The sequence below is a fragment of the Pleurodeles waltl genome, chromosome 3_1, assembly GCF_031143425.1.
Source record: "Pleurodeles waltl isolate 20211129_DDA chromosome 3_1, aPleWal1.hap1.20221129, whole genome shotgun sequence".
In the NCBI taxonomy this organism is placed as follows: Eukaryota; Metazoa; Chordata; class Amphibia; order Caudata; family Salamandridae; genus Pleurodeles; species Pleurodeles waltl.
Genome location: NC_090440.1, coordinates 84091806 through 84115357, shown reverse-complemented (window position 1 = coordinate 84115357; position 23552 = coordinate 84091806). Strand labels below are relative to the sequence as shown.

Sequence of the window (23552 nt, the reverse complement as noted above, 5' to 3'; positions counted from 1 at the left end):
TATTCACGTTCAGGGTATGTACATATTAATTACAGTATGTGACAGGCTTCAAGGTTTCTTTTTGCGCAAACATATTTAAAGATCTATGACACACAGGGGTGTAGCTTGGTCAGTAGGATTGGGGTGGGGAGGGTTGAGCTTCATATTTCCCAACAATCATGCTGGTTAAAATAGGTTACATGAGGAGTGGGGCAGGAGGGGGGCTCAAGGAGCGGTGGAGAAGGAGCGGAGCTTGGTTTCTGGTTTAGAACTTCCAGTACCTAGAGAATGATTACCACGTGTAAGGACTCTATGGTTATACCTTTCACTTACAAGGTGCAGAGTATGGGACTGGCTCTCGCGGATGAGGACCACTTCACTACCCACCCTGGAGCTACAGCATTGTCAGGGTCCTTACTGATACACATAGGACCACTGCCCTCCTCGCACAAGGGGTCATCCAACAACAGGTATGGCCACCAGACACTTCCGTGCAACAGATAGGACCTGCTGCTATGCATACAGCACTGGAAGACTATCTAAGATGGGCTTGTTTAGAATTCATTTTTTCGAAGCTCTAGTCTCCTTAAACTGTGTAAGGATTTTTAAAGACAGGTATGGAGGAAAGCTGAAAATCCCCTCTTGAACATGTCTTTCCTAACCCTATGGACCTCAGTGAGACATGCCTAGGGGTCAGAAGATCCCTAGGCATGAGAAATGGCCGCAGCTAATTGTAGCAGATGCTCCTCCTTCTCATATATGTGCTTTCATGAAGCACAAAGTCCAAAGGACAAGTCCTGTCTATTTGTACATCAGAGCTGAAATTTGGATTATGTCAAGATGATTCAGCAGTTCCTTTCAAGAGGTAAAACCTGACATGGTTATTACTAAATGCAGGTTGTGATCTGGAACTTAATAGGTCTGCCCTCTGTGCTTGTTTTATTTACATGCTGGATGTGTGAACTTTGGACAAGACCGTGATGTGGAGGGTGGTAAGAAATGGTCGGGAATGGAATGCACCACTCTGTGTGAATGACAGGGATTTTACTTAGGGAGCCTTGAGTATCCACTGTACTGTATATCCAGAAAGAACACATCCACGACCTGCTTTTTAGGATATTTACATAAGATACATTCATATGAAATTTATCTAAATGGCAATCTCTTACATGGTCAGCACTATACTGCAAAATAGAGATGGTTACATTGCTTAGATTTATGTGGCACCCTCCTCACTTAGCTGTCCTATTTCATACATATCAAGACTTGTCAAGACTGAAAGCCTCACTGTTAGGAGTTATGATTAGGTTCACAGAGGGCAAGCTTTGCTTTTTTTTTCAGTACAGCAGTGTGAACCTAACAAATGAGATTTCAAAGTATATCAATACTGCAGAATGAAAACATATCTGAGAGTTGGAGAACCTGCTAAGTTATCGGATGAATCTCTAAAAACCTTAAAAAATTAAATGGAAATCAATTTACTGCAGGGAGCAGTTGACAGGTGTTGCACAATCTTAACATTAACTTCATGGACTTCAATAAATAACTATGGCTTTCTTATTTAATGGTTTTGTTGTGTAAATCTACACCAATGGTTCCCAACCTGTGATCCAGGGACCCCTGGGGGTATGCAAAGCCTCCTCTGGGGGTCTGCAACCACTTAGAAAATTAAATATTATTAACAGAATAGGTCCCCAGCTTTCAGTAATGACTCAGTGGGGGGTCCCTGGATTCCAATAAGGATTCAGTGGGGGTCCCCGGAATCCAGTAATGATAAAGTGGGGGTCCACAGATGTCAAAAGGTTGGGAACCACTGATCTACACAATCTTCACCAAAAATAACATACATTTCTAAATAACGCTGTCCATTTATGATCTGTACACCTTCAGCTAATATCACAACAATATAAGACGGTTTGGGAGGAGAACCTGTTTCTATGCCAGACCCTATTCTGTGTAAAATTTGTCACTCCAGGAAGCCCTTTTCATCTAATCCCATTTAGAATATGAGCATATAAATCTATCTCAAATGGATATCATAAATGTCTGGAGTAGTTCAGGCCCTTCTTCTTCATCATTGTGCAACCCTGTTTTAAGCAACCAGCATCCTCAATGCTGCAGCAGAATAATACCAGATGCATCTTCACCTGCACCTCACTCAAACAGCACATGCAGAACAAAAACACCTGTGCACACACTTGCCACAACAAACATAGCAAGACCCTTCCTTCTCCGGAAACTTCAGTGGACCAACAAAAGTTAAAGACTGCATTTTACCTTGTATTCCAATACAACTGAAAATCAATCATCCAACTTTATCACAATCCACAACTTGAGTCTATAAAGAGTATTACAGGAGAAACACTTCTGCACAGCTGAATAATTGTCCATCACAATAGCATATTATAAGAAAGAACACATTTTGAAACTGTTTAATCAGGTGGATAGGGAACTCCCAGGAATATCAGAAAAAAATGCTGCACTGTATTTTGTAGGTCATGATAATATATATATCTTAATGCTGTCCTACCTCAATAAGGAAGTCGCCCGTTCTCAAGCCAGCCTGCCAAGCTACCCCGCCTTCATCCACCGATTCCAGATACTGCAGGGCCGGGAACGCTGGAGTAGGGGTAAATTCTTCAATCGGTGTATCAGCTTCAGGAATAAAGAAGAGCACTCTTTGAAAAGTTTGACATACACATCCCATTCCTATGAAAATCTAATGGGATGAGTTGGTGGTGTAGCATGCAACTGTGAAAATGAAATGCTATGTACATTTTCTGACATATGGACTAGTCTGACCTAAGTAGATGTAAAAATGTACTGTGTCATATTTTTCACAGATAGCAAAAGTTCTAAATGTGTCTTCAAAATCTATGGGACTAAAATACCTACTGGCCCAATTCAGAATGCCACTTCACATGTAGGTTAAAAATGGCCAAACATACGATTGTATTTACAAGTCCAAAAGCACTCCTACAACTCACAGTTAGTGATTCTGAACTCATAAATTGATTTCCTCATATGTCATATAACGCATAAATATACCCTCTCCCAAAGAGTGGATTTCCTGGACAAGGTTGGCTTAGAGCAGAGGTTCTTAACCTGGGGTCAGTGGACCACTGGGGTTCAGCTACACCGATCCAGGAGGGTCCATTGTCAATGGATTAGGAATAGCTATCTTAGAGAGCTTGCGCACAAACCTCTTCATGACCCAGGCACGCCCTGGAATAGCTAAGTAATGCCCCCAACTTTGATGGGAATTGTTATATCCATAGTAAAGTATTTAACAAACTTTGCTTTGCATAATAATTACAATGTGATATATATGGCACATCCCTTTTTCTTAGGTCTTATCTACGGACAGCTTTAGCTACCTGTTGTTAAAGGCCTATTGTCTACAGTCCAATATATAGAGATAGTTTTGGGCCAGCCACTTCCTCACGATTAAATGGTTTTATGGTTTATCTTATTTCAGTGCCCCTGATTAGATGGTTTTCTTCCTCATTATTGATTTTGCCCTGTCTCTGGAGCATATCATGTACAGAGAACAACTGGAGAGCTATGTAGTCTTTTTTATCAAGTATTAATTAAATAGTTAGTGAACCAGTTGAAAAGCCAATGGAAGTGGGTAAAAGGTGTGAGTTTGAACAAAGATGGATAACAGAGATGGCAGAAGTATGCAGTATAGAAAAGAGGAGGGATGAAAGGGTATTTGTTGTGATGGTTGAGGTTGAGAGTATTGGTAAGAGTGAGAGCAAAGAAAGAGGGAGTGTGTGAAGGCAGGATAAATTAAGGGAGGGGAGATAGTGGAGAGGGTGACAAAAGGTTGAAGAAAGAATGAAACAAACAGAACATAGAAGGATGTACATGGAGGGCTAAAGAAGCAAAGGATGGGTGAGGACAGGTAATGGAAGAAACGTTGAGTTTTTTGGTTTGTTGCGAACAGAGAAATGATCCTCAACGCATCTTAGCTTTTTGGGCAAATTAATTCATGGGTGTTAGAAATTGGGTTACTGGTTGACTGGGGTGTGAGCCCTGGCCATGCGGCAACTGCAAACCGAGTCAGGTTAAGGCACAAGTAAACCCCAAATAAACCTGTGCTCATCCTCTGGTGGCTTGGCAAAGACCAGTCAGACCTAAATTGAAGACAATGTGCAAAGTCTTTGTGCAACACTTCAAAGAGTAAATCATTAAAAATACAACACAAAAAGGATCCCATATCAGATTGGGAAAGTAGACCTTACTTTAATAAATAAAATAAGACCAAATTGACAAACATCCAATCAGGAGAACTCAAGTTATGAATTTTTAAAGAATAAACTGTAGAATAGCACCTACAAGCAAAAAGTGCCACCGGGGATATCTGGTTACACCGGACCGGGACAAAGTGACAAGTTCAGTCCTATGGTGATGGAGTGTCAACCGGCTACAGGGACCCAGTTAGGCCCGCTGAACAAAGACCCTTAAATCCTGGTTGCTGAGTGTTGCGGGGATCTGAGTCGAAGGGCTGTTGTGCAGCTGATGCGATGCTTCAATCCAAGATGCTGCAAGGTTGCGATATGAGGTCCTGTTGCGTCATCATCGAGGATCTCGTCGAAGGGCCTTGCAATGAGAAGTCCAATGGTGGGTATACTATGTGCATCTAATGATGTATGAGTTCTGAGGAGCTGTGAGGCTGTGATGCAGAGTCTGGTGTCATCGTCGAGGCTGCTGTTGACGATAGATGTGAAGATCTGGGCTATGGATACGCTACGCCTTGGGAGTGATGCACTGTTTCTGAGGACTGCGGAGGTGATGCAGGTCTTTGTGACGGGCCCAATCCAAGCAGCAACGGTGATGCATCGGTTCTGCTCAGGGATGCGCTGATTCGTAGAGGAGATGCATTAGTTCTGCCACATTTGCGCTGCGCAGGTGAGGAGTTCGGTTCTGCTGTATCCACAAAAGTTGGCTGAGCACCTTTACCCCACTTCAAAGGATCCAGGACTGGGAAGGCACCACTTGGAAGGAGAGACTCAGAGATGGCAGAGCAGGTGCAATGTTGTTGGAAGTGTGTTATATCCCCGAGGCTTCAGATCAAGAGGCCAGCCAACTAGCTCTTGGAGTCACTCAGGGTTCTGGGGTCAGGAGATGCAGGCCCAGTCCTTCTCATCCAGGCAAGAGTGCAGCAGATCAGCACAGCAGGGCAGCAGGTCTTTCACAGCAGCACTCCAGCAGAGTGGCAGTTCTTGTAGCATCACAGCAGTCCTTCTGACTGGCAAAGTATCCACAGGTCCAGGAGTGTACTGAAGTGGCGGTGCCTGAGGTTCTCCTGTTATACACAGTTGTGCCTTTGAAGTGGGGAGAAGCTTCTAGAGGCATGCCTCTCCTGCCCTGGCACCAAACTAACTACAGGGGGTATGCAGTCCTTTGTGTGGAGACAGGACACATTCTAATCAGGTGTAAGCGAGGCTGGGCCCAGCTCCTCCCTCTCATCCTGGCAAAGATGACCCATTGAGTCACACCTAAACTCCCATTGTGTGTGACTGTGCAGTAGGAATACACAAAGCACAACTGCCAACTACACCTACTCATTTGGTCAGAGACAAGCTGCAGGTACCAAATGGCTAAGTCAAGAAAATGCCAACTTTGTAAAAGTGGCATTTTCAGAATTGTAATTTGAAAATCCAACTTCACCATAAGGTAGGATTTTAAATTAGGATTCCAGAGACACCAAACGTGAAGGGTTTATCTTTTCCCACTCAGAAGTTACACTTCTAAAATGCAACAAAGCAACTATAATGTTATCCTATGGGAGAGGCCTTGCGGTAGTGAAAAACAAATTTAAGAGTTTTTCACTCCTGGGACATGTAAAACTTAAAAGTACATATCCAGCTTTGTAGATACATTACTCCCTGCCCTTGGGGTTGTCTTGCACCTACCTTAGGGGTGACATATGTATTAAAAAGGAAGCTTTGGGACTGGCAAAAGTTTTACTTTGCCAGGTCAACAAGGCAGGTTAAAACTGCATGCACTGGCTCAGCAATGGCAGGCCTAAAACATGTTTAAAGGGTTATATAAGTGGGTGGCACAGCTAGTGCTGCAGGCCCACTAGTAGAATTTAATTTACAGGCTCAGGGCACACCTAGTGAACATTACTAGGAACTTATAAGGAAATTAAATATTCCAATTGGGTGTAATCCAATGTTACCATGCTTTAGGTAAAGGGCACAAGCCCTTTAGCACTGGTTGGCAGTGGTAAAGAGTGCATAATCCTAAATCCAGGGAAAACAAAGTCAGCAAAAACAGGAGGTCTGAAGGTAAAAAGATAGGGGTGAATCATGCCATGAATGCTAGGTCCAACAATGGAAGAAAGCCTGGTAGAATCTTTGCTCCTTGGGTTTTAACAAAGGGGGGTGCCCATGGTGATTGAAGCTTCGAGATCCTGGACCCCTGGTCTGAAATAGGGAGTATTTATATGTGGGAATGAGCATATTATTCAAATTTGTTAGAGGAAATGTATTTTTCTGCCTATTTCCTTCTTATTCTCCTTCTCTCCGCAGTTCAGTTGCTTTTGGGATGAATTGAAGCATGGTTAGGTTCGCTCTCAGCCAGAGTATGTGCCCCAGTACGTACAAATACACCTCCTGTCCTGCAGAATGTATTTAGCTGTTGCACACCTGTGAGCACACTCATATAATGAGCACCAGGTTATCAGATGCAGTTACCAAGCGCTATACTGGGTAGGCGCTTTGCAGGACAATGGTCGCAGGTGAAGAGAAAAAGCCTGCACCTCTCATCCAGGGGATCTATGCCATCACTCTCATTAGGGAGTCTGTTTTGTAGTCACTCAGTCCTGATCTCTAACCAGTCCACGTACATCTTCTCTGTAATAATCGCAACTTGAAAGAACATTGGCCCATGCATTATCCCTTCAGGTCTGATAAAGTAGTATATACACTAAAGTATTTCTTGCTCACATTTCCGTATCCTAATAGTAAGGTCTACTAAAAACATTACCACTATCTCCCGTCGACAGGGTCACTGAAATAATGCTATTTTGCATCTGTGTCCTCTTCTGCATGATTATGAATCAGAATATGGTGACTCCACACAATCTGACTTGGATACATTTTTTAAAATAAGGGGACTGGTAAGAAGAGAGGGTTTGAGACACACTTTACTTGTCGTATAACCATATCAAACAGGCCACAAATCTGTCTGGAGGAGATTTTCCCTTCTAGTCTTTCTATTCCCAAAAATCACCTACCATCAAGCTCCAGGGGAAATTGGATGGGCTTTACTCCCACTGTGAGTGGAACACCTGCGGCCCTTTGGAGAAAAATCAGAAGTCTTTGTGGTGAGACTATTTTGAAATGAATGGTGAATGAGTGCCCCCATCATGACAAATCTAGCACCTGATGTAGCCCCCCCACCATAGTAACCCATACACTGTGCCATGCCACCATGGTTCCTTAGCATATGAGAAGCAGCTATAACATGTGTTGAAGCAAAACAGACAAATAGTGACTTAATCTACAAAAATGTCATACAATCTTTGCATTACAGGTGACATTTGCTATTCATTGTAGCTTCACGACAATCTTCATTGTTACAAATGAGAGTTAAACTAGCTGATCCACCATAGCTTTAGCACCAGTAGTACTCTCTTCCCCAAACACATTCACAGCCTCCTAAATTAAAGCTACAAATTCACCAGCTAACAACCTTACAGCTGACCCTGTGGTTTACACAAGTTTACCCAAAGGGTGTGTTTGTAAAACCAAGCTCAAGTACACCATATGTATGTACACCTACGCCAAGGATAGACATAGCAAATATTGTGAAGTATGAAGGTTGTGAAAGAGAAGAAGATAATAGATAATGAATAGCTCTGCTGTCCAGGTTGGTGTATTCCTGCAAGATAGCGCCACAAAGGTGGCTAGGTGTGGGCAAGATGGGCCATCTTGCCAGGCTGGTTGGGGGCAGAGCTGTGGTCTGTCCCACCTGCACTTCAAAGGGCTTGCCTCCAGAACACACTAGGAACCTGACACTAGCCTTCTGTCACCCTTTACTTCTCGGAGCCTTCACAGGGGAACAAGAAGAACTTTCCAGAGCCAGATGTGAGCGTAGTATGAGGAATCTCCCCACACAAAGGCTAGCATCCGCTCTAAATACTGGACCTCTGGAGCCACTTCTTGGAGACTGGTTATTAGTAGAGGTAAGTACACACCTACCACTAGCAATAAGGCCCCTAAGTCAATGTTAGTTTCAGTCAAGGTCTCAAAACATCAGCCCCTGGCACAACCCCTGGCATCTTGGCAACAAGCAGGCAGGCTGAACATAGGAGACAGGTATGTAAATCCTTTAAATACACCAATACAGTAAATAAGTAAGACACAGCAGACAAATTCAAATTTTTTAAAATGACACCAAAATGACAAAAATCCATTATAGGGAACAGGAGTTATAAAGTTTCATAGATTAAATAAAAAATGTGCTTTCTAGTGTTTAGAAATCAATAGTGCCAACCGGGGACATCTGGTTGCACTTGAATGAGACAAAGTAAAGTTTGAGGCCGACCATGATGAAGCCCTGCTCGGATACACTGAGCAGGAGGCTTCAGTCAAAATTTTACCTTTGCACTTAGAAACTTTTGTGGTGTTTTTCTCTCTCAACATCGTGCGGTCCTCCTTAGCAAGCCAATTTCGATGCAACATTGTTGGACTGCTTTTCAGCAAGGCCCCGGTCAAATCCTGAAGTCTGGAGCTTTCAGTGGGGTGATCCTGAAATCCTGGGGGAGGGTCGCGATTGATGGTATTCGGCTTGTCCCATGAAGTCAGGTCGGTCCAGTCTTGTGCTTTTTCTAAAAGTTGTTCCAAACTTCTCCAAATTTCTGTAACTTCTTTCTGAAGTTACGCTTGAGGGTTAGAAAGTGTCCAAAACACAACTTTAAGGGTATAGAACCTCTGAAACTGCCCTTGGAAGTTTAGGACTACAATTCCCACAATGCACCTGGCCAAATCCTTAAAAGTCCACTGGACACACTATAGGATGGGGACTTTTGTGATAGTTGGTGCAGGCAAGCACTGTTAATCTTTGCGTTCAGGGAATCCACTCCTCAGTCCTTTTTGAAGCTAGACAAAGTCCTTAGGGTTGTTGTTCCAGTATGTAACAGAAGCAGTACTTCAGAGTGCAGTCCTTTGGCTTGCAGACCAGGGTTCCAGCAAGGCAGTCTTCCTTCTTGTGATTTCAGGCAGCAGATCTAAGTTGCAATGCAGCTCTGCCACATTTATTCAATCATCTCAGGGGAAAAGCAGGGGAGCACCCCTGTCCAATGAGAAAAGAATGACAGCTTCTTCCACAGTGTGACATTTTCTTGTCTCAATAAGCACTGCACTCTAAAATCCAAGATAGACGTTTTTTCTCCAGAGGAGCAATACCTGGTTAAACCAACCTACTGATATGGCTTATTTCCATTTGCATGACCCCTCCAGAGCATCTGCAAATTTCTTTCCTGGGCCTGCTATCTATCTATGGGGTACAGGGAGAGAGGGCAGGCCTGGCTGGCATTCGTTTCTGTCCTGCTTCCTTTGAAGCCCAGCTTGATTTACCCAGCATCTTTCCTTGCCTGGCCTGGCCTCTGCAGCTGCAGCCCACCCCCCCCCACCATCAGACAACCTCTGCTCAGTTTAGGCCACTTATCACCTCATCAAAGCAGCCTGGCTAATCCTGTTAAGGGAGAACAATTAGGAGGAGCTACTAGCAGGCTGGATTTTGGCTTGCAGAAAAGAAAGTCCTATAACTTATTTTCTGTATTAGTTATGATAAATTTAACTGTGGCAAGTTGTTGGATTATTTATCATTATCAATCTTTTGAATCCTTTCATGACACATAAAGCTCCTTCCTGGCAATACTTATGCTTATGTGAAATATTCCCATGTTATCCTGTGGAGCTAAGTATCTACAATTAGGAAAAATTAAAAGGGCAGTTTTTCCCTCACCAGGGCATATAAAACACCCTTTATAATGCCCCTGCTTATAGTTACGTGGCACCATAGCCATGGGGCACCTAGGGGAGAACTTAAGGGTGATATATATGTAAAACAAAAATAGTGTGGATTGTCACTTTGGAAATACCTTTAATTCCAAAGTTGAATTTGCACACATTTTATTTTTCGAAGACAGTCTGCAAGGCAGGGCTGTCTTTAAAAATAACAGCAGGCAATACGTCAGTGCACACTCCAGTGCAGGAAATCTACTGTAACTCTAAACCTCCCTACCCTATTATATACTAGGGTCTTATAGGTAGTTTGAATCCCGCTTGCTCTATTATCTACTAGGGACTTACAGGAGTCTGTCATTGCCAACTGTAATTGTACCACTTTACCGTATACCTTTTATTCAGAGCACCTGCCCTGGACCTGGTTAGCAGAGCTCAAGGCACAGTCAGGGTCAGCTGCCACCAGTATCACTTAGAAAACATGAGGGTGAACATGCTAAAAGGATGACTTTCTCACACCACTCTCCGAACACTCCTGGACTTGTGGCCATTACAGAAGAAGGACTACCCTGCTGTCATAGAAATGCCGTGCTGCTTGATGACTGCCTTGCTGTCTGAGAAGGAAGACTGGACCTGCTTACCTCCCTCCCAGGTTACTCTGAATTACTCCAGTGTGTTGGCCTCATGTCTGAGCTACAAGAACATAACAAGCTCCAGGTGCATCCCTAGAACTGCCAAGCGGACCTCTGCATCTGGATAAGGCTGTACCTGCAGCTGGAGCTGCCTGAGTTCTTCTGGTCTCGGCTGGTGTGAATCCCTGTTCCCCAAGAGGTGCCCCAGGTTCTGGATCCTTGGCTGGTATCAGTCTGAGCTCCTCCCAAGACGAAAAGGTGAAATCTCACAGTTTGGGCTCTTCACAACCTCAAACAGGCCCCTCTGTACTGAGACTCTGCCACACGTGATGATCACAAATGTGAAACTCTGATGAAGACCTGCTGTTCATGCTACAGCAATGAGAGCTCACGCTGCCTGGCCTGATCTTCGCTCTACAGCCACAATCATCGACAACGCTCTCCCTCCTCCTTGCGGCCTCCACCACTGTGAATGGAACTCTTTGTGACAATTTCAGAAGGTTATTCTTCATAGGGACTAACCTGGTCTCTGTATTCGACCTGTGCTCTGTCACGGTCGGCCTGAACTTATGACTTTTCCCTGGTTTAGCACAACCAGATGATCACAAGTAGTGCTTTGATCACGAGTGGTGCTTTGTGCTTTTAGGTGCTATTTACCCCCCAAAAAATTTAATTGCATATCTCCAGTTCTTCTGATTATCTTTTTGTCATTCTGGTATCATTATGTTTATCAAAATGTACTGTAGTTTTTCTAAAGTGATTTTGGGGCTTCTCTTGTGTTGTGCTTTCACTTTATTACTATTTGTGTGTTGCATAAATACTTTAGATCAGTTTGGCTACCTTTCTGCCAAGCTACCAGAGAGTTGTGCACGGGCTAATTTAGTGACTTGTGTGGTTCACCCTGACAAGGTTTGTGCTTGTAGTCTAGTGGGGCTTTCACATTCCTCAACCAATAATCCAATTTCTTATAGTAGTACTGAGAGATAAAGAAGAAATTGTGATTATAAACATACCTGAAGTCAAAATACAGGAATATTGGGAACATCAACAAAATACAAATTGCCAGGCTAAAGGACTAGGCTGAGTCACAAATATTTTGGAAAGTGACCTAATGATCACAGAAGAGCTCATATCCCTGAACATGAACCAAAAACGTATTACCTTGTTATTCAGTCCAAAGAAAAAAAAATCCCTACATCTTCCTAAGTTTCATTAAAGGACACATAAACGGTCTCCTGCATATGCTATTGTCTCCCCCAGAACATGTAAGTATTTATGAAAATAATGTTTCTTCATACTGATAACAGTACTATTTAGATCCCATGATGGGGGTAACAATGTTACCTCACACTGATAACAGTACTTTTTAGATCCCATGATGTAGATGGAAGTCAGACTTTACTCTGTGAAGTAAGATAAATGAGCCCAGATGGCTCTGACGTTGGACTGTCATAAGTTTCTCCAGGAATTTGCTGGAAAGGAAGACAGAAAGAGGCCAATACTACTTAAAATGTTTTTGAACTTTCCTTCAGTCCTTCAGTCTGTGAGGCATTAAAGATGCAATACAAAAGGAACACTCTAGTGGAACATGTTGTTTAAAGGCTTAAACTCATACAGGATCAGTAAGCAATAAGTATGTTTAGCTGCTTTAAGAATAGCTGGAAACAAAACAGTGTTTATTTGGTAAAACGAAACAATTACTCATAAAGCATGCTAGAGTATTATTGGCCAGAGTCTTACACAATTGATTGTGGTCTGGCTAGTTAATCATCAAACCCTTCCCTCAATTAGGCTTGTTTTGTTTGCCATAGCCAATAATGTATAAACAGAGATTTATGACCAGGGCCACTAGAATTATGCGGCACCAGAGGGCCAAATTATGCGGTAGGGTTGACTAAATTCTGCGACCAGAAAAGACAAATTATGCAGCTTAACGCTGCACATTTTCTGATAGTATTGCTTCATTATTTTGTCATGATTCGCTTATCACTGTCTAGGCACAGGTTGCACCTCAGTTCAACACCCAAACTTAGCAATAAGCAACAGAAAGATGACCAGTCAACCTTCACAAAGGACCTTCTTCTGTGCTGCAATATGCTTTGCTGCAATTTTAGTAACTTTTGAACCGTTTTAGGTAGAATTTGTTTTTGTTAAAATCTGCAGATTATGCAGCAGATCAATTATTATGTGGCAAATGTGGCAGGTTCACAAATATGTGAAAAATGCCACGGCAGCACAATAGCATAATTTCAGGGGCCCTGGTTCTAACTGCAAAGAAACAAAGCGCCTTGCATCTCATTCTACTATATGTGTCCCTGTGATGGCCTGTTTTCAATTCAGATGCTCATACAGACTCTCAGTATTTCAGTTGTTCAGTCATTCTTAGCATTGCAATTCCTGACATGCTGTGTTTGCTGTAAGTGCTTCAGAGGAACATAGCTGTTAAATACGCTGACTAGTGCACAGTTCAGTCATTTTGAATGGCTAATGCCAGGGCAAATACCTCCGCAAGGGATGACGTCAAACTCGGTTTTACACAGCAGCAGGAAACCTGTTGTGTAGCTAGGAGGCTGTAGTCACAGCCAAACAAATTGCATGCTTCTTATCTAAAGGTTGAGAGTAAAAAATGTGCCTTTTCTGAATGGTTACCTGGAATGTTTCACCTTATTCTGAACCCTGTTTTTATTGCTAATAGGATTCTGTACTCTGTAACTGCTATCCATTGTCACAGTGTGTGTGCTCCATCTTTGAAATCTTTCTATGAAATTAGTATCCCCTATTAAGTATATTTCAGTAACATTAAGTAACTACTGTAATTAAGTTACATTACGTAACTTTCCAGTGAGGCTATTGTAAGTTGGTATAGAATTTGCACCAGTGGCACAGGAGTTGCATTTCAATTGTGAACTTAATTGTGTATTTACACCACCCACATATATGACAAACATGTACAGCAGTTTCGACGGGCTGCAGTTTAAAAGCACTGCATTGACTCATGGAAAGGAAATGTGTCTTTGCAGTGTAGGAAAAACTATCTTTCATATGTAACCTCTAAAGTGTTCCCTGTATCCCCACAGGACTGGGTGATTTATATAAAAAGTGTTACACCGCATATTGTGAATAGTGTGCCCTCACAGTGATTACATACCCAAAAACCGTTTTCACTTTGTAGGTTAGGCAAGTTTGTTCATAAATAGCCCTAGATGTGATGCTTGTCTATCGTGTGGTAATATGTTAGTAAAATGATTCAAATTTATTTTTCAACAGGTTACAAAATTTAATTTAAATGTGACAGTAGATTTGCAATATTTAGTAGAAAAGTAACTTTATAATAAAGTGCACTTTGTGCTGCCTGAAACAAATTGGTTTAGAACAAGTTTTTCACTCCTTCACACTCCTGAAGCTTAATATGTATTCCTGGCTGAAAAAATCAAGTCTGTCCCACCCAGAGCATTTTGCCATGCTGAAAATGGGTTCAACAGAACCTCAGGGTAAAACTATCTGCCTCTCAGTGCTCTCACCAACTACCACTTCTAGCTGTGCCCTCTGAAAGGATTTAAAAAGAAAAAAATGTGTACGTCCAATGGCAACGACATGAACCCAGGTGATGCAGCAAAACCTTTCCAATGATGAAGCAACCTCAACAGCTAAAAAATACAGTTTTGTCCCACTCAAACTCTTTCTGGCTAAATCAAATTTCTTCAGCTCAACCATGATATGCCCTAATTCAAGTGACCCTTGGTGACTTTTGCCTTGGACCTTCCCCAGCTGAAAGACTTACTAATTGGTGTATCTAACCTCAGCTCCATCTCGATTTTCCTGAAATTGCGCCTAGGTCCCTGTGAACCTCAAACTGATATTTTTCAGTGACACTTTAGCTTTTCTAGGTGCTTTTTAGCAAAAGTAATATCTCCACTTCACCTTATTGGAACATAATCCTTTTGGTGTCTTTTGCATATTAAATTTGGCTTTAGTTGTTTAAATCTGTTTGGGGATTGTATTGCATCATTTTCTTGGCTTTGAGCTTGCTGATGCTGCTTGAACGTAGCATACATTTCTCTTGAGATGTGCCTGCTGCTTGTGTCACAGCTACCAGGGGGTAGACAGTTTCACTGAGACTTGTGTTGGGATCTAGGGAGGGTATGTTTTTTTAAAATTGGTAATAGTCCCCCTTTCTAAATATTTGATTCAATTTATGACCAGGTGCCAACAGTGGGACTCAGCAGGTGTGGTACTTTCTTGATTTATTGCATTACGGTAACAATTATTCTTCACCTGTATGGTATGCTGTTCTCTGGGCTCCCTGAAATATTTCAAACAAATATCTTCACTTAAATAGAGTTCAATTATTTTAATTTATATTTTTCATTACTCTAAATGAGACCACGCCTGACTTACACGTTCAACTGACTGCAATGTTCAGAAATTATATTTGGAACAGTTGCTGCTAAGCAAGCTGGGGAAGACTTTTTGGGAAATATGTTGTTATCTTAATTCTTTTTCTGTGTTCAGTCAAACTCCTCTTCAAAACCCTTTTGGCAAACTTCACAAAAGCTTTAGTCCAGTGGTTTATTTTAGCCAGCGGTTGCAGGTGGGGCCCACCAGCACTCATTTTTGAACACTTGCATGTATTTTTCCACAAAAGATCCAGTGCAAGAGAAAGACAGGGAAAGAAGGAGGAAGGGAAAGATGGAATGACAGTGTCAAAGCTAGAAAGCAGGCATGGAAAACAACCTGCAAGACTGAGATAGAGAGGCAGCAGGGAGTGTCTGATGGTGACTTTAAGACAGTGCTTAATTTGAGCTGGTGGTTGCCGGTCTTGGCCAGCAGCACTCACTTTTGAGTTCCTGCAGTTAATTTTCCACTTCAGGCATTTACCAAGTGCAAGAGAGGGAAAACAAACAAAATGGAAACACAGAGGAACAGAAAGACGGAAAAACGGTCACAAAGGAGATAGCAGGAACCTGCAAGAGTGAGATAAAGGGGCAGAGAGTAACTGGTAGTAGATTAAAAAGGCCAGAGGTAGATTCCAGACTGCGCAGTTTTGTTCCTTGTCACACTGGTGTCACTGCAGGCTTCTGAGCAGACCGGCACTTATTCTACAAATTAAGCACTAGAGGCATGAGGTGAAAAGAAGTCTATGCAGGTTTGGTATTCGGCACCTGACCTGCATTAGCACCAGCTGCGGGGTCCTGAACAAAATGTTGGGCCCGACAATTATGTTTTGAGCAAATTAAGTACTGCATTTCGTCCACGAGTACAATGTTCAAAGAACCCCTCTGCGGCTGTAAGTGACAAATTCTAATACAAAGAATTGGGATATAAGTATTTTTACCCTGCAGATGGATTCTACAACCTTAGCAGATCTTTGACAAGTGTTGCTTTTGGTTTATGGATAAAAACATGGGAGCCCTTATGAGAAGGATTAGTGTTACTATTGGGAATATAGGGAAAGCTAAAAAAAGTTATATCTTTTCGTAGATTTACCAGCATTCCTAAAGGTTTTCACACCCAATTTTCTCACTTGACTTCAGTGCCAGAAAGACTAAAAATGTGCAAACTGGCAATGACAAACTCACAAACATATCAATATTGATTGGAGTGCAGGGGGAAATATTTCTCTACCAGCACCTTAGCCCTATGTAGATTGTCAGATTTTACATTAGTGGAAAACTAGACAATTTTAGGTTTAACAAAGACACCAGAAAATGTATTTTCTTAATCTACGTGTGTATGTTAGCAGAACTTTGTGAATCCTATAAAAATAGTAACTTTCACTTTATGAAACTCAATGTCCTTAAACAATGACTAGTATATCTACTGTGTTTGATAATCTAGCAGTGAGGTCAAAAGATTAAAATGCAGTGTGTTCTAATCAGAAGCATTTCGTACAACCCCATTTGAGGGCATTGCTTTGGACGTACAAGTTTTTTTCAGTATGGAAATGTGACTTATATCTTGGAATTGAAGGGGGTTGGGACTAGCACAGTTGGCCCTTTGCATCCTGGTAAATGCAGTACACAATTAGCGCTTACTTCACAATTAGCTGTAGTTTTTCACCAAAGTTGGTGCAGACATTGCTGTATATCTCTAGACATGTGTTTCTGCATTTAGCCCTTCATGAGTAGCGAGCAGAAGTAGTAGAGAGCAAGGAAGATGAATCTGGGTTGCTGGACATGCTGCCAAATTTCTCCCAGGTAACAGTACCACTCACAGGCACACAGGTGCATCTCCAAAGTTAGTCAGCTTGCTGGCTGAGGAACTATGCTTGAGAGTCAAGCAATGAGGTCAAAAGATTAAAGCTCAGTATTCAGAAGCAATTCGTACAACCCCATTTGAGGGCATTGCTTTGGGTGTACAAGTTGCAACTGTGACTTACATCTGAGAATTCAAGGGTAAAACTTACACCATCAATAAATCTTGTTTATTTGCAGAAAAACATAATTTCAGGGCAGCGATTATTGATACAGATCCATGTGATTCTTTAGGGGGACTACATTTTCTTGAACCCAAGGTGATCAATGGTTGAGAGCCAATAGGCAGCTGTTGGCTTTCTTATAAGACTGTACCATGGAGTCAAAGGAGGGCAATATGAAAACATCAGCGCTCCCGGCACTCAACTTTATTTGATGTTCTTCCTCCAGGATCTTAGCCAAAGCTGTTACTGTGCATCAATGTGTTCACCTCTGCTGCACGCTTAGGCCCTCATTATGACTTTTCCGTCCGCAGAAGCCGTGTGATCAGAAAACCGCCAGTGCAGAGATCTGACCGTGAGGGGTATTATGAGTTTCCCACTGGGTCGGCAGGCGGAAACAGTGGCAAACAGCCCACAACATTGATGCCATCTCATAATCGAGCCGGCTGCAATTTTGCGGTGCGTTGGGCGCAACAGCACTCGTCACACTTCACTGTCTGCCAAGCAAACAGTGAAAAGCACGACAGGGCTGGCCATGGGGGCCCCTGCACTGCCCATGCCAAGTGCATGGGCGGTGCAGTGTCCCTCATGGGGCCCCCAAACACTGCATCTGCCAGCTTTCACATGGCAGTGGAACCGCCATGTAAAAGCCGGCAGAGAGGGGACTCGTAATCCCCAGGGCAGCACTGCTTGCAGCGCTGCCCTGGCAGACTGAGACCGCTGGCACCGCCAAACCTTCGGCCAGCAAAAAACTGGCAGTGCCGGCGGTCCGACCGTGGCACTTTCGCCACAGTCATAATGTGGAGGCTGGACCGTTGTATTGGCGGCAGTCCGACCGCCACCACGAGTCTGCCAGTCCTAGGACCGACAGACTCTTAATGAGGGGTAGTGTGTAAATCACTGGTACACTTGAGATTGTAAACCTATGCGGGCTGCATTGCTCAGTGAGTTAAATGCTCAACACTGACATATGCATTGTTCTGTAAGTCATATGTTTATATTCAGCAAGGTCAAGTCTGCTTTTTATCCTTTAGAGGTCGGTACATTGCGTACCACTTAAATGGAACACAGTGACATCTGTTATTTACAGAGCTTGCTGAAAGGCGGTATGAGGCACTATGTATAAGCAAGCAACGTTTATTATTGACATTAATATTAAGGGTAGTAGTAGTATTAGTAGTCATATTATTGTTATTATTAGTAGAAGCATTCATATCAGTTTTATTATCATTGTTATTATTAGTATGATTAATAAAGCTGCTATTATTATTATTATTATTATTATTATTATTATTACTCTGTTACTGCTGCATTTTTTCCCCTGTACATATGGTGGGAATGATTTTCGTATTTATGAATGAATGCAAGCATTTTTAAGGGCAATATCATCAGAATTATTATTCCGAAAAATTATTTTTTAGAGATGATAAACGAGTTTTTTAGAGGAGCTCAGTTGTAATTATGAGTCGAGCTTCATTTTAAACCTTTACTTTTTTCTACACTTGGAGATCCAAATTTTGGACCCATGCCAGCCTGGAATGAAGTTTCACCAACTTTTACAGTATGTACCCCCACCCCACACTCCATAATCCGCCTCCCACACTTCCAAGTGAGTTGATAGGTGCAGCCGGATGAGAATGGGGTAGACTGGTGCATGTGAAACTTCCTTGTACACTTGAAAGGCTAGAGGTGCCATCTTTCACCAAGAACCTTATAAAATGGCACAAAGTTCTCGCATCGGGTAGAAGTAAGATGGCAGCCATCTGACGTGGCCAGTTAGCATCCATCTGACCAGGCGTCTTTGGTGGCGAGGGAAATGCCCTGGAGAATTATGCTCGTAGCACCCATGACAGCCATGTCAGTGTTCCTTCAGGCTGCTACATTGTTACTGCTATTATGAGACAGGCCACACAGTGAGACATTGTTGCACAAGAAATAACCACTGATTCGGCAGCAGACTCAGGATTCGAAGGATAATGGGCCCTACAACAGTTAGTGTGGACTGGGCACTCTGAAACTGAAAGTCTCCCCAGCAGCCTCCTCCCAGGTGATTCTGGCAGGTGCCGTAACTGGCCCAGCCTCTAGCATCGCTTCACGGCAGGGCGGGCTGCATCTTCCAACAGCCAGTCAGAAGAATAGTAAACATGGAGCTGCACAGCAGGGTCAGTCCTGGAGCTCCTTCAATGGACTGCGACCATGGCCAGAGGCTCTCTACCCGCATCTGGACCCAAGGGGGGGCCCACCGCGGGACGAGGCACTTGAGGCCACGGAGGCTGAGGACACTTTGAAGGTAAACTCATGTGATTTGATGAATCAAGCAGTGTCTCAGGAAAACACTAATAATGAAGAGCCCGCGGCAGACAGCCAGTTAGAGGTTGGGAACCTGGCGGTGTAGTTACCTCTGCTCCCCACAAGAGCCAGGGGAGAGCCATGCAAACTCTGGCCACAGGATTATCTGGATTGCCTGATCTAAATCTTGTGGGCCCCACGGAGGAAGTAGGGGGTGACAGGAAGGAGCATGCTGTTTTTGGTGCAAGGCTGGTAGGGAAGACTAAAGAGGGAGATGGTAGCCCACACAGAAGGATGGGGAAAAAGGGCACGAGAATGCCTCTGCAAAGCAGGCACTCCCCTTTAAGGGATCCCCCCTGGTTAGATCTAATAGATCCGGCAGACTGTCTCAGCAGGATACGAATGCCCGTAAGCATACCCTTCTTGCTATCTGACCCCGATATGAACGATCATTTCTTCTCCCTGTCAGATGAGGGTGAATGGTCAGCTGGGGGGGGCAGAATCCCCTGATGAGTCCAGTGACAGTATATCAGAGGATCAAACTGGTGTATCGACCTTCTCCACTGCAAGGAAGGTGATAAACGGGCAGGGCTGCAACCTAAACCGGCAAAGGTGTAACAATCTGCGGGTGCTCGGGATTCCAGAAGGAAAAGAAGGCACAGATGTGCAGTCATATACAGTGGACCTATTTCGGCAGGCATTCCTAGATTTGGAAGGTTGGAAATGGGCCCAGGACGTGCAAAGAGCACATTGAGTACCAATGGTATGGATGCAGCTGGCCAGGGACGATGGGAAACCGTGGGCCAGTCTGGTCTACATGCAGAATTTTCTCCTGAGACAGGCAATGTTTGAAAAGTTCAGGCCAGAGGCAAAACGTACTGTAGGGGACTGCACCTTCTTTGTTAGGCCGGACTTCTGCCACAAAACAGTGGAAAGGCGCTGGCGGCTACGGTAGCTTATTAAACCCTTTCAGGAGAAAGGTGCACACGATTTCCTTCTGAACCCGGCTCAGCTGAAAGTGATATGGGAGGAGCAAACTTGTTTCTTTATGTCAGAGATCGAAGCGAAGGAATATCTACTGGAAATAATGTAATAATTTGTGTTTAGAACCAAGTAGGGAGGGAGTATGTATAGGCGCTGGCCACTGGTGTAATACAGGCTCTCGGGCTTGGATAAGTCCTTCCCCCCCAATTAAGCGGTCACTGCACCATTCTAGTCTGTTTTCCAACTTATCTCGCCTTCTTCTTTGTAGTCTGGGGGGGTCTCGTTTTGGGTAGTCAAGGGTTTTGTGGTGTTCAATCAGGGAGTTTTTCTATTTTTATTTCTATTTGTTGGGAGGGTGTTGCCCCCACTTGGTGCATGTCCTTGGGACTCTGGGCTTTTCTAAGCTATTTTGTTTTTGGTATATGGGTGCAGGTCAGAGGATATGCTTGCATCACCTACGACCAATGGTAGTTGGTCTGAATGCTTCTCATGGGTTGATTGGTGGGGGTTCATGAGGATTCGGAGGGAGTGGGGCTGGGATTCAAGGGGAGGGAAGATGGAGGAACGGGCAGGGGTTGGGGGGAGGAGGTGGGAAAAACCCAAAGAGGTAATAAGGGAACAAGTGGTGAAGGAGATAGGGTTGTGCGTCTCACAGCATCCAAACTGCAAGACATGGGCATAAGGCTGGGGTTGGTGCATCATATACCAAATGGGTAGACTAGTGATTTGCTCTGTTAACTTAGGGGGCCTAAACGATAAAGTGAAATGCCAGAAGGTGGCTGCAATCATGGGATCCCTTGGCATTGATGTAATTTGTCAGCAGGAAACGCATATTCATTGGGGTAAGAGGGACCTGTTGACTATTTGGGGTTATATTTTAGCGGCATACACAACTCAAAGTACAACAATCAGGCGTGCCACAATTTTCCTTAAGAACAGCATGGGGCCGGTTAAACAGACAAGCGTGGATTAATTGGGCAAGTGGGTGATTGCGGAATTGGGGTGGGGGTGGTTGTCTGCTCCATTTACTGTTCTAACCAGGATCACCCCAAAGTATTTGAAGATCTTGAGGTGAAGCTAGATGGTTGGCCGACTCGGTTGGTAATATGTGGAGACTTAAATATACATCTGGGGGTGGGGAGCCAGTATAGGTCAAAATACAGAGCGAGGGAACCCCGAGTATACTGAGCCTTGGAGTCACTCAAGGAGAGTCATGGTGTGCCAGATGTCTGGGAGGCAAGAAAACCCCTGACCCAGGCTATACGTACTTCGCTGCCCCGCACAAGAAATGTGGTTTCATCCAGTCTGATTGATAAGAAATTGCCAAGGCTTCTCCCAGACAACAACCGTCTAATTTTAGAAATCACTAGTCAGGTTAATTTCAAATTACCACATAAATGGTCGTTTGACAGAAAGTTGCTATTTATCGAGGGGTTTATCGAGCACGTGAGAAAATGGGTGGTTGAATTATTTGAACATAATAGGTAACAGTACTCCGAGGGGGATGATCTGGGCTTTTTTTAAAGCTGGACTAAGAGGGGAAGCTATTAGCATGACTGCCTTTAGTAGGAAACAGGTGGGGGAAGAAATAAGGGGATTGTATGACAAACTCGTGAAGCTGGAAGAGAGCCACACTGAGAGGATTGTGAGTGGTCAGGAGGAGGGGAAGGTTCCAGTTCAAATTAATGCAGATAAAGCTGAGATTAATAGCTAACACATGAAGAGGGAGGCAGAAATGTTTCAGATATATAGAAACAAGAGTTATGAGTATGGGGGATTCAGTAGGGAGGCAGCTTGCAATATAAACCAGACAAAAGGAAGGGCATCAAATAAATTAAAAGGATGGACGGATCATATGCAACAGATACCAAGAAGATTATTACGATTTTTTAGGGTTTTTAATCAAGCATTGTATCACAAAGATGTTTCATATTCTGATTTGGGCAGTAAAGTGGAAGAGCGGAACTTGTATGGCGGGACAGTAACACCTGAGATGAATAGGCATATAGAGGTGGACATTACTTTGGAAGAAGTCTTTGATGTCTTGGCTTCCCTGGTAGCCGGCAAAGCAGCAGGACCTGACAGAATCCCCTTGGATCTGTATAAGGCTCTCCGCACTGAGTTAGCCCTGCTTCTCCTAGACTTATTTTTGGGTGTACACCAGAACAGGAAACTCCCTTCATCATGACAGGGCACTGACATAGTTATTTTTCCCAAAAAAGGCGAGCCCCTAGATTATCTTGCTTCGTATAGGCCAATTTCTCTGATTAATACCGATGCCAAATTGTATTCTAAAATATTCACAGTGTGCTTGGGAAGGGTCATCGACCGGCTGGTGATGCCCTGGCAACACGGGTTTATTCCTGGCCGGGGTACCACCGACCATATCAGATGTGTCATTGCTCTTTTTGACGTAGCGGAAAGTACCGATGGGTAAATGGCCACGGTCCCCCTTGATGCAGAAAAAGCCTTCGACACAGTGTTGTGGCGGTATTTATGGAATGTCATGAAACAGAAGGACTCGGCACACACTTTATCGTGACCGTCAGGGCAATGTATATTACCCCATTTGCCACAGTGCAGATTATGGGGGCAGAATCTGGGAAGGTAACGATAACCAGGGGTACAAGACAGGCATGCCCCTGCTCCACTTTCTAGTTTGCCATCTATATCGACCTGTTTATATTGCTACTTGCGTAGAACGAAGATATTAACCCTGTTCGAATAAACGGATTTGACACAAAGGTGTTAGCATATGCAGATCACATTGCAGTGATACCATCGGTCCGGTGAAGTCATTTGGTTAGGTGTGCTTTTGGCGGTGGAATATGGGAATGACTCGGGTATTTATTAAACTGGGAAAAAACAGAGATTGTCTGTACCGAGAATATTATATTCACAGATGCTCGGTGGGTGGAAATTGCCACCTATTTTGGGATGAAGATTAATTCTAAGGTCTCTACTCTATACCAAAGAAATCTGGAACCACTGATTTCTAAAATTAATACAGATTTAGATATAGTAATAGGTTACATTTGTCAATTATTGGTAGATGAAATGGCCTTAAAATGTTAATCTTACCCTGAGGGCTTTATCTGTTTCATGTTATTCCTATAGTGGTTGAAGGGTCCTTACTTAGGAAGTAATATACCATCTGTACTAACTTTATATGGGAATTTCAGAGGGTCAGGTGATGCCTTAAATACTTAATCCTTCCGTGCGAGGGGGGGGGGTTGGCTGGGCCACACCCAGTTTTTTATTCTGTCATTG

At 43.4% G+C, this 23552-nt stretch overlaps 1 protein-coding gene across 2 annotated transcripts in view; it reads right to left on the bottom strand.

The window, feature by feature from the left end:
- SHANK2 (SH3 and multiple ankyrin repeat domains 2) overlaps positions 1-23552 on the bottom strand; it is a 2270638-nt gene that overhangs the window by 417645 nt on the left and 1829441 nt on the right. For both annotated transcript variants that reach the window (XM_069221873.1, XM_069221874.1), the window contains one exon: positions 2510-2634. In XM_069221873.1, coding sequence (XP_069077974.1) covers positions 2510-2634 — 125 coding nt within the window. The remainder of the gene's footprint in view (positions 1-2509; positions 2635-23552) is intronic.